Source organism: Cervus elaphus, chromosome 1 (assembly GCF_910594005.1).
Source record: "Cervus elaphus chromosome 1, mCerEla1.1, whole genome shotgun sequence".
In the NCBI taxonomy this organism is placed as follows: Eukaryota; Metazoa; Chordata; class Mammalia; order Artiodactyla; family Cervidae; genus Cervus; species Cervus elaphus.
Genome location: NC_057815.1, coordinates 7,473,292 through 7,485,118, shown reverse-complemented (window position 1 = coordinate 7,485,118; position 11,827 = coordinate 7,473,292). Strand labels below are relative to the sequence as shown.

The 11,827-nt window shown below is 45.2% G+C and overlaps 1 protein-coding gene across 1 annotated transcript in view; it reads left to right on the top strand.

Moving 5' to 3' along the window:
• Nucleotides 1-7,483: 7,483 nt before the first annotated feature.
• The window catches only part of LOC122681552, a 101,675-nt gene continuing 97,331 nt past the window's right edge, over nt 7,484-11,827 (top strand). The window contains exons 1-2 of the mRNA XM_043883795.1: nt 7,484-7,516; nt 7,704-7,787. Coding sequence (XP_043739730.1) covers nt 7,484-7,516; nt 7,704-7,787 — 117 coding nt within the window. The remainder of the gene's footprint in view (nt 7,517-7,703; nt 7,788-11,827) is intronic.

Genomic DNA, 11,827 nt, shown 5'->3' with positions numbered 1-11,827 from the left:
CTCATGGTGATCTGATTTTGCATTTCTCTCTTGACTAATGATGATGAGCATTTTTTTGTGTGCTTTTTATTCCCATTCATATAGTTTCTTTTCTGAAGTATCTGCTAAAGTCTTTTGCACATTTTAAATAGGTTATTTGTCTTCTTGGGCTTCCCTGGTAGCTCTGCTGGTAAAGAATGCACCTGCAATGCGGGAGACCCCAGTTGACTCCTGGGTTGGGAAGATCCCCTGGAGAAGGGATAGGCTACCCACTCCAGGGCTCTTGGGATTCCCTTGTGGCTCAGTTGGTAAAGAATCCGCCTGCAATGTGGGAGACCTGGGTTTGATCCTTGGGTTGGGAAGGGCATGGCAACCCACTCCAGTATTCTTGCCTGAAGAATCTCCAAGGACAGAGGAGCCTGATGGGCTACAGTCCATGGGGTCGCAAAGAGTTGGACATGACTGAGTGACTAACCATGCATTTGTCTTCTTAAACATATGCGTGTGTGTGCGTGCACACACACACACACACACACAATGCTCCTGATACTGAGCTTAAGGGGTCGATTTTGCTGGTAAGGATCAGACTGAGTGGTAAAGGCTGGAGTCTTGTTTGTGTATGGGACATGGACTTTTGTCCCATCGAAGCTGCAAAGTACTGGAACCTAGGATTAACCCTTCCCTTGCTTTGTTTTGGAACAGCACAGAGATTCGGTGGGTAGGCTGGAGTCAAGCCACGTGGGCTCCAGCACTTACTATATGTATGGCTTTGGACAAGGTGCCAGATTAAGCTGTGACTCAGTTTTCTCTGCTGTTAAATGGGGCAATGCTCACCTCATAGTGTGCTGTGATATTTAAATGAGATTATTTAGAGCCCTCTGAACTGTCCCAGTACAGAGTGAACCCTCAGTAAATATTGGCTATTATCAATCAGGGTGAAGAACCTGAGTAACATCATTAATGTACTCACCCAACCACATTCTTTCCAGAATCCTTATCTATACAGTATCATCTCTGTCCTCCAGACCTCACCTGTGTTTCTACAACTGTTTTCTAGACAAGCAATCTCTGGAGACATTTTCTTTTTGCCTGCAGGTGATTTTCATAAGTGTCGGTAGAGAAGGAGGTAGATTGAAGGTAGGTTTTACCCGATTAGGTTTTAAATTTTATATCAATTTATACCCATTTGCTCCTCGGAAGTCTAATTCTTTTTATAATATTTCAACAAAGACCTGAGATAACTGAAAGTTCAAGAGAGGGAAGAGAAACTAGACTTACCCCAGCAGGAGGCTGGCAGGAACATTTGACAATTAGATTCTTTTATTTCAAGGTAGAAAATTAGTTGCCTCCAAGACAAAGAGAGGAAGTGAAACTTTAACAGCTTTTGGCTTTGAACTTCAGGAAGCCCTAAACATTCCTGATGACACAGAGTAAATGGGGGGAAAAAAGAAAGAATTCTGATGTATTAGATCAATAGAATAAAATGCAAAAACCACATGATCATCTCAATAGACGCAGAAAAAGCATTTGAAAAAAATCCAACATTCCTTCATAACAGAAACTCTGAAACTATGAATAGGACTTCCTCAACCTGATAAAGGACATTATAAAAACCCCACAGCTAACATCACACTTAATGCTAAAATACTGAATGCTTTCCTTCTCCGATCACAAACAAGGCAAGGATGTCTGCTTTTGCCAATGCTATTTAACCTTACACTGGCTTCTATAGTGCAATAAAAATTTTCTTTTTAAGTTAGGGACATCCAGATTGGGAAAAAAAAAGAAGTAAAATTATCTTCATTTGCAGATGGCATGATCCTGTATGAAAATCCAGAACAATCCCCTCAAATTTTACCGGAACTCCTAAAGAACTTTAATAAGATTACAAGAGCAATGAACAAAAATTAATATCTCTATATGCCAGCAATGAAAAATCAGAAATTGAAATTAAGAAAATGATTCCTTCACAATAAAAGCAAAGACAGCAAAATATTTAGGAACAAATTTAACAGAAGAAATGCAAGCCTTGAACCCTGAAAGCTATAAAACATCATTGAAAGAAATTAAAGATCTAAGTAAATAGAGGGCTCCCCTGGTGGGGGTAAGCTCAGACAGTAAAGAATCTGCCTGCAGTGCAGGAGACTTGAATTCAATCCCTGGGTCGGGAAGATCCTCTGGAGAAGGAAATGGCAACCTACTCCAGTGTTCTTGCCTGGAGAATTCCATGGACAGAGGAGCCTGGAGGTCTCTAGTCTGGGGGGTCACAAAGAATCAGACACAACTCTTTGACCAATAGTTTCACAAGTAAATGAAAGGGCGTTTCACGTTCATGGATTGGAAAGCTAAACACTGTCTGGTCAAGACGGCCGTTCTCCTCTTGCTGAACTGTAACTTCAGCATGCTGCTGCCGCTGCTAAGTCACTTCAGTCGTGTCTGACTCTGTGTGACCCCATGGACGCAGCCCACCAGGCTCCCCCATCCCTGGGATTCTCCAGGCAAGAACACTGGAGTGGGCTGCCATTGCCTTCTCCAACTTCAGCATAAGCCCTGTCAAAATCCTGCCAGAGAGGACTGCCTGTGAGCTTGGACAAGGGGGCAGATGGCAGTCCACCACCTGCTCTTTTCTCTTTCCATGAAGGGGGTAGGAGGAGCTGTGTGTGTGTGTCTGTGTCTCTGTGCATATCTGAGTGTGAGTGTGTGTGTGTGTGGTGTGTGTCTGTGTGTATGTGTGTGTCTGCCTGTGTGTGTGTGTGTCTGTGTCTCTGTGTATATCTGAGTGTGAGTGTGTGTATGGTGTGTGTCTGTGTGTATGTGAGTGTCTGTGTCTCTGTGTGTGTGGTGTGTGTCTGTGTGTGTCTGTGTGTCTGTGTGTGTGTGTCTGCCTGTGTGTGTGTGTGTGGTGTGTGTCTGTGTGTCTGTGTGTGTGTGTCTGCCTGTGTGTGTGTGGTATGTGTCTGCCTGTGTGTCTGTGTGTGTGTCTGCCTGTGTGTCTGTGTGTGTGTGTGTGTGTGTCTGTGTCTCTGTGTATAACTGAGTGTGAGTGAGTGTGTGTGTGGTGTGTGTCTGTGTGTATGTGAGTGTCCGTGTGTCTGTGTCCGCCTGTGTGTCTGTGTGTGTGTGTGTGTGGTGTGTGTCTGCCTGTGTGTCTGTGTGTGTGTCTGCCTGTGTGTGTGTGTGTGTGTGTCTGTGTCTCTGTGTATATCTGAGTGTGAGTGAGTGTCTGTGTGGTGTGTGTCTGTGTGTATGTGAGTGTCCGTGTGTCTGTGTCCGCCTGTGTGTGTGTGTGTGTGTGTGTGGTGTGTGTGGTGTGTGTCTGCCTGTGTGTCTGTGTGTGTGTGTGTCTGCCTGTGTGTGTGTGTGTGTGGTGTGTGTCTGTGAGTGTCCGTGTGTCTGTGTCTGCCTGTGTGTCTGTGTGTGTGTGTGTGAGTCCCAGCCCACGGCTATAACTTCCAACCTTTCCTCTCCTCACCCGTCACAGACAGCTTCCCTTTGGCCACCCCTTCAGCCACTAAAAACAAAATCCCCTTTTAGCAGCACAGAGAATAAACAGCTACAGAGGAGAAGCTCCGTCTGAGCCATTTCAGGAGGAAACGGCTCTGCTCCCTGGAGGCAGCGACATGGGCTCCCAGGCCCTCAGAAGGAGCCAGAGGAGTCCTCTGAGACAGCCCCCCAGATTCTAACATGCAGACACGGCACCGGGGATCCTGTTAGAATGTGGATTTAGGGGTCGCGGGGCAGGCGCGTGGCGCGGCCTCCCTGCCAGCATCCCGGTGACGGCTGCGCCGGGGCCGCGGACCACACTGGGGGCGCCGGAGCCGTACACAGGGGCCCAGGTCACCGGCCCGCCGAGGGCCCACGGTCAGAACCCACTGCGGCCCGAACAGGAGACACGGCTCGGCGAGCGGCAGGCCGCCCAGGCCCATGGCGCCTTCACCGGCCGCCGGGCAGCTGGTGAGGGCCGACAGGGGGCCAAGGACCGCTGTTTGCGCTGCTAGTTCCTGAGGGGCTCAGAGTCCCCCGCGCACGTTAGATACAAATAAAGAACTGCGGGGCATTGGACGACGAGGAGCTGTCGGCACGTGTGTGTCGATGACACAGCAGAGGTGAGTGACATCTGGGCAAACCTTGAGGGGTGCACTGGGCTCCGCAGAGAACACAGCGGGAAAGGGGATTCACAACGAAGGGGCTGATGCATCTGTGGTAGACTGCATTTTCCAAAGAAGGCTGCAGCAATATCTCTAGCCTCATAAAACCTTCTAGAAGTTTCCACTCTCCTATCACGATGTGACATTTAATTCCCTTCCCCTTGAACGTGGGTGGATTTATGAATGACTTCCATGAATACAATATGGAGAAATGACACTTAGTGACTTGAGGTTAGATTAAAAACCAGCATTTAGTTTTTGTCTGGTTTTCTTTGGCTGCTTGCTTTCAGAACCAAGCCACGATGCTGTGAGGAAGCTAAGAAGGCCACGGAGACTCTCAGCGGCGCCAAACCGAGGGCCCACCTATGAGTCTTGTTGAGCTCAGAGCCAACAACCAACACCGACTTGCTAGCCACGTGAATGAGGCATCAGGAAAACAAGTGGTCCAGTCTTCAGTCAAATTGCATGGAGCAGAGATAAGCCAATCCCCCAACCCTGGCCAAATTTCAGATTCATGAGCAAAAGAAATGATTTTTGTTGCTTACCAACTTTCAGAGTGGTTTATTTCACAGCAGTACGTTTCAGGAATAACATGCAAAGGTAAAGAAGTGAGAATCATCCTGGTGTTTCAAAACATGACACAAATAAAGGCATGTTTATATATACAACTCAGCTATTAGAAATGGAAACAGAAAAGTATGGGAAATGTTTGGCACGTTGAATTTGTGATGTGGAGGGGGAAAGTTTCATCAACAAAGTGTTAATAGTGTTAGTGTAATACAGTTGTCTTTGCAGTCAGCCACGCTTGGATTAATTATTCATGGCTCTGCCAGAAGATGTTCTGGATGTAAGTGTATTTATCCAACAAATTTTCTTGCTGGTAAAAGCAAATTCTTGTTGAAAAGAAAATAATAATGATCTGCTATTGTGTGTGCTCTGGAGATGAAGCCCAGTGTGACAATTTCAAAAGAAATCAATTTATAGTTTCTACTACTAAAGTGAAAACATGATATTAACATAATTTCAAAAAATTACAATCCTATCTGAAATCTTCTAAGGAGGCTACATCCCCACATTCTTGGGATAAAAGGACATCAGTCCCATTGCTTTTCCTCCTTGCATTTCTAAGATAACCAACCAAGAATCTCTGAAAGAGGTAAAATGTATCACTGTTCTTTAATGCCAAGAATCTTATTTTCTATAACCCTATGGTGGGTGCATGCTAATTGGAGAGAAAAAGATTTAGAATGTACTGAATTGTTTCCTGGGCTGTGGGTGTCCCGAATTAAAAAAAAAGTTTTAAATTCTTTTGACCCTAATCTAGCGTTTAGTTGAAAAAGCAACATCCTCAAGCATCAGAAGAATTTATACTGAGTGTAGGAGTTTGGAAGTGTAGGAGTGTAGGAGTTTGGATTCCTGGGTTACAAATAGCAGATGACATGTACCTTCCTTCTGCTCTCAGCTAAGCAGCCCCTCCTGGGATACTGGGTTCAGTTCCTGACAATATGTTGCAATAGGAACATAGACAAGTCAGGGTGTGTTGGGAGGAGAGGGACTTAAATGGTGGCGGAACATAAACCTGTGTCACAAGATGAAGAACTGGAGAGAACAGGAATGTTTCCGGGGAGGGGAGGAGACAACTCAGCGGGCACGTCGTGTGCTCAGGCGTGCAGTCATGTTCTACTCTTTCCGACCCCATGGACTGTAGCCCACCAGGCTCCTCTGTCCATGAGGTTTCCCAGGCAAGAATGCTGGATGGGTTGCCATTTCCTTCTCCAGGGGAACTTCCTGACCCAGGAACTGAACCCACGTCTCTTGCAGCTCCTGCATTGGCAGGTAGAGTCTTTCCCGCTGCATCACCTGGGGAGCCCATGGGCATGTTGTTGTTCAGTCCCTATGTCGTGTCTGACTCTTCGCGACCGCGTGAACTGCAGCACGCCAGGCTTCCCTGACCTTCACTGTCTCCTGGAGCTTGCTCAAACCCATGTCCACTGAGCTGGGGATGCCATCCAACCATCGCATCCTCTGTCGCCCCCTTCTCCGCCTGCCCTTTATCTTTCTTAGCATCAGGGTCTTTTCCAGTGAGTCGGCTCTTCACATCAGGTGGTCAAAGTAACGGAACTTCAGCTTCAGCATTAGTCCTTCCAATGAATATTCAGGGTTGATTTCCTTTAAGATGGACTGGTTTGATCTCCTTGCAGTCTAAGGGACTCTCAAGAGTATTCTTCAGCACCACAGTTCAAAAGCATCAATTAGACCCTCAGCCTTCTTTATGGTCTAACTCTCATATTCATATTGATTACTGGAAAAACCATAGGTTTGACTATAGGGACCTTTGTCAGCAAGGTGATACCTCTGCTTTTTAATACTGTCTATGTTTGTTATAGCTCTTCTTCCAAGGAGCAAGCATCTTCTAATTTTATGGCGGCATGTTAGCCACTTTTAAATAATGAAAGAGCTTTCTTGCAGGAGAGCTGGTAGCATAGCTCTATAGTCCCAAAAGCACAAGAGAAAAGAATTGGGGAGCAATTTAGGGGTGAAGAGAGTGAAAACTGTCCAAAGATGAAGTTGGCTATGGGGGAGGTAGGAAGTCCCATCTCTAGAGACATTCAAGTAAATTATTTTGAAAGAATTCTAAGTGAGGTAGGAGTTGGATGGGACATCCTGCAAAATCCTCTCCACCACTGAGACTGAGCTGGACCCTGGGGGCTCCTGGGCTCGGGAGCCTTGCTGTGTCCTCTGTTCCTTGTTTGTAAGGAGTAGACTCCATGGCCTTCCCTGAGTTCCAAAGAGCAGGTTCCAACTAAAGCTAATCAGGGAAAGAAGGTGATGTGGAGACCAGGGAGGCACAGTCAAGAAACAATAGTGCAGCCTTGGGGCAGGGCCCTGGTTCCCCTCAAGGGATACGCACAACAGTATCTTTGGGCTCTTTGGAAGAAAAGCTATGACCAACCTAGACTGCATGTTAAAAAGCAGACACATTGCCAACAAAGATCCACATAGTCAAAGCTACTGAAACTCCAAGACTTGGGTCACTTGATGTGAATAACTGACTCATTGGAAAAGACCCTGATGCTGGGAAAGATTGAGGGCAGGAGGAGAAGGGAACGACAGAGGATGAGGTGGTTGGATGGCATCACCAACTCGATGGACATGAGTTTGAACAAGCTCCAGAGGTGGTGATGGACAGGGAGGCCTGGCGCGCTGCGGTCCATGGGGTTGCAGAGTTAGACATGACTAATCAACTAAGCTGAACTGAACTTGAGCTCTTTACAGAACTAAAACCCCCAACAAATGGAAGAGACCACCTGAGGCCAGATTAAAGGAACCAGAAAAGTGTAACAGGAGGTCACGGAATGCAGGCCCTACACACACCCAGATCCTTATCGGTAACCCCACCCTTGAGCCCTTAAACCACTGCTGTAAAACTCCTCACCAAATCCTCCCAGGTGAGGACACACGGTTTTTCAAGGCAGTAGCCCAGTGTGTCCTCCTTTGCCCGGCAAAGCAATAGAGCCATTCTTTTCTACTTCACCCAAAACTTTGTCTCTGAGATTCGGGTCGGTGTTGGTGCAGAGAGGCTGGGTTTTCAGCATCACTATTGCCACGAGCTTTGAGCTGCTTCAGAAGCCCCATCCCATCCTCTCAGGGCATTATCGGGTATGTTCCCACATGTACTCGTAACAGAACCCATTCTTTCTACTTCTGAATCCTGTCAGTGGGACACTTCCTGACGCCTCAAAGCCTATGAAATCCTGGTGGTAATTGATGGTTTACCCCTGCCAGCTCCATGGAGGCCTCCCTGGGCCACAGCTGCCCACTGTGCCAAGCCATCGTCCCGCTGGTCCCACATCCACTGCTCTGACAACTCCCTCAACATGGCAACACCTCCCTCTCTTGCGTTCCACTGTGCAATGGTTGTCAAGCCAGGGTCCCATAGTGTTGAACAGAGTTTATGGGCAAATAGCTGTTCCTGTTTTCTTCCTCTTGGACTTCACTAATAGTTTCCAGAGACTGAGTTGGGATAATCAGAGAGCAACAGATTTTGGTCTGGCTTAAAACTGCCTTTTCCCAGAGGGATGTTCTCATCATCCTTGAGCAGCATTCTAAGTCTCCAAACCCTTTTTCCTTATGGTCAGGTCTTCTTAGGTTGCTCCTTGGTCCTTCGTAGTAATGTCTTCCCCAAGGGCTTGCTTTACCAGCAGGCACACACCAGACATTCTGAATCCTAGGCTGGGCAAATGAGACTCAAGCTGGGGCCTTGTCTTCTTCCCTTTCCCCTATCTTCCTCTATCCTCTGTGATTCTATGAGGTGTGAGAAGAGAGGAAGAAAAAGATAACGGGAACACATGCTTCATGGTAGGGGAAAGGAGAACTATGCGGTGTGGATGGTGTAATTAGAATTCTTTTCTGTTTATTTATTTATATTTTATATTGGAGTGTAAATTGATTTACAATGTATTAGTTTCAGGTGTACAACAAAGTGAATCTGTTATATATATATACACATATATATACAAATGTCCACTCTTATTTCAGATTCTTTTCCCAAATAGTTTATTACAGAGAATTGAGTAGAGTTCCCTGTGCTATACAGTATGTCCTTGCTGGTTATCTATTTTAATATATAGTAGTGTGTATATATTAATCACAACCTCCCAATTTATCCCTCTACCCCATCTTTTTAAGTGAATTAAAAAAATTTCAGTGTGATGTTTATACTACTAAGTAGTGGGACTAAAAGAAGTCCTCATATAATTTAGCAATTTCAAAGTGATTGGTCAACCTGCACAGAATTTCACTGCAGAAAATCTAGTCTATGTCTCAGGGGGGAAAAATACTCAGAAACTTGCTGATAGCATTTGCAAAACAATTTTTATTACTCATCCAATAGTAATTACAAATTTTGAGAGATCAACTAAGAAAAATTTGTATATGCTCTTTATAAAGATATTTATGTACACATCTGTCTCAACTGATACTCTCTAACTTGTGGGTTAAGATATAGGGTGCTGTGAGTTTTCTTGGAAGAGCTATGGATGGTGGAGAAAGAGGATGTCTGCCATTCACTTTGAACAGGCAGAGGAAGAACTCTATTTAGCTCTTCCAACTGAACCTTCCTTACAGGTGAATAACTCGGTTTTGGTACTTGTCAGAAGGGAAAACAAGCCAATTCTTTGAATTCTTACATATTTCTTCAGAGCATCCTTCAGTAGGTCCTTCTCTCTTATCTTTAAAAAAAGGGATGCATGCACAAATCTGTGTTTTTAACACTGGACTCATGCTGAAGTGTCCTGACACTCATTAACTCTGGAGCCAAAGTGCTGATTGCAAATCCCAGCTCTGCTGTGTGATTGGCCGAGTGACTTCACTCCCTACCCTTCGGTGTTCTCATCTGCACAGGGGGGTGAGTGAATGACACCACCCTTACGGGCTGTTTGTGAGCTAGTATATGTATAAAGTGCTGGAATTTTGCCTGGTACCGGTTAAGAACATGTTGCATGTTAACGTTATTAATGAAGAGATTAGAGTAATGCCTATTACACCAGCAACCGAAAGAGGTCAGTTTCATTCTCTCAACCAGTATTATTGAATATATATAGCAATGACCCCCAGCCAATGAAATCCTTCTTCCCAAAGTGCTTATATGAGGAGGGGAGAGGGACAGAGGAGCAGAGGAGGAGGGGAGGACTAAAAGAAATAAGCAAAAAATATATTATTTCATATATTATTTCAGATTTATTATGATGATCTAAAAAATAAAGCAGCCATATTTAAAATGGATAACCAACAAGAACCTACTGTGAGGCACAGGGAAGCCTGCTCACTGTTGTGTGGCAGCCTGGATGGGGGGAGTTTGGGGGAGCAAAGGATACATCTATATATATGGTTGAGTCCCTTTGCTGTTCACCTCAAAGTATCAGAACATTGGTGGTTAATTGGCTATGCTCCAATACAAAATTTAAAACTTTTTTTTAAAAAGAAAAATAAAGCAGAGAAGGAAGATAATAGATGTTGGAGGAGGAAAGAATACGACAGAGCAAACTCTAAGTCAGATGTCTTGAGGTCGGGTAATGTTTGGTGTGGTCCATATGAGCAAGGAGGCCAGAGTGGCCAGAAGGAGAAAAGAGAGGAGGAAGCCACACTTCATGAGGTCGGAGGGGTTCTGGCTGGGGTGGCAGGGAGATCCTGGGGTGGCTTCAGCCACTGTCGCCATCCGTTGACTGGTTTAGGATAAGAAGCCACTGGAGGTTTTGAGAAGAGGAGAGAAATAACCTCACCTATACGGTAAAGGATCACTAGGACTGTTGGGTCGGCCGTGGGGGCTGGGGTGTGTGGGGAAGTGGGTGGGCGAGTGGAAAGATCAAGTCAGAGGCCGTTATTGAGAGATGCTGGTGGCTTGGACCAGGGAATCAGCTGTGGGGAGGGAGATGGCAAGAAGTGAATACTTCCAGGTATATTTTTGAAGGCAGATCTCACCAGAATCTGCCAAGGAATTGAATGCTGTGTGTAAAGGATAGAAAGGCTCTGAGAGGACAGGTATATTTTTCTCTTTTGTTCAACGTCACGTCCCGATCACCTAGATAGTGCCTGGTGCTCGATAAATATGCCTTGAAATCAATGAAAAGGGTAACTCTGATTTGTATTACGATGCCCTCCTTAAACTCAGCGAATAGTAGAAAGCAGCTAAAACATCTACAGACATTTCTCCAGAGAAGACATGCAGATGGCTAAGAGGCACATGAAAAGATGCTCTACATCAATAATTATTAGCGAAATGTGGATCAAAACTACAATGAGGTATCACCTCCCAGCGGTCCCCTGGAGAAGGGAACGGCTACCCACTCCAGTGTTCTTGCCTGGAGAATTCCAAGGACAGAGGAGTCTGGCGGGCTATAGCCCATGGGGTTGCAAAGAACTGGACACGACTGAGTGACTGACACAGATACACATACTTATACACCAGCGTGTGTAAACACATAGCTGGTGGGAAGCTGCTGCTTAGCACAGGAGCTCAGCTTGGTGCTCTGTGATGGCCAAGAGGGATGGGACAGGGGTGGGGCGTGGGAGGGATACTCAAGTGGGAGGTGTGTATACATACAGCTGATTCACTTCCTCCTACAGCAGAAACCAATAGAACATTGTAAAGCAACTATACCCCAATTAAAAAAACAAACTACAGATAAATGAAGTCCTGTAGTAACTACAGTTTCAGCATTTAAGCAACGAAGCCTCTTCCTTGCTTGAAGTTAGAGGTGGTCACTGCTGCATGCCTGGCCCTCAGCTGCCAATGACCAGGACTGAAAAAGGCTTGAGTAACTTTCTGTAATAGAAGAATACTTTATTACAAAATATTCATTGTGAACAAACAGAAACCAACAGGAAATACACCTTCGAGTATAGGAAAGACTAGCTTATTTGGAGAAAACAGAGAGACCTAGGAAGTGGGGATTCTGTCGTGTATCCTCACTAGACAACTGCAAAACATACTGAAACACAGTCAATAAAATGAGAGCATTAATACCCAAGGATTTCATGAGGTAAAATAAGTTATGTACCACATTTCAGACCATCTATGAAATGCCTTATCTAGGTCATATTCTAAATATTAAAAAATACAATGCATTTTATTTCATCTTTTCCTATTAGTATACTGCAGCATGTGAGAGATAGATGGCTACATAATTGATGATAAGCCC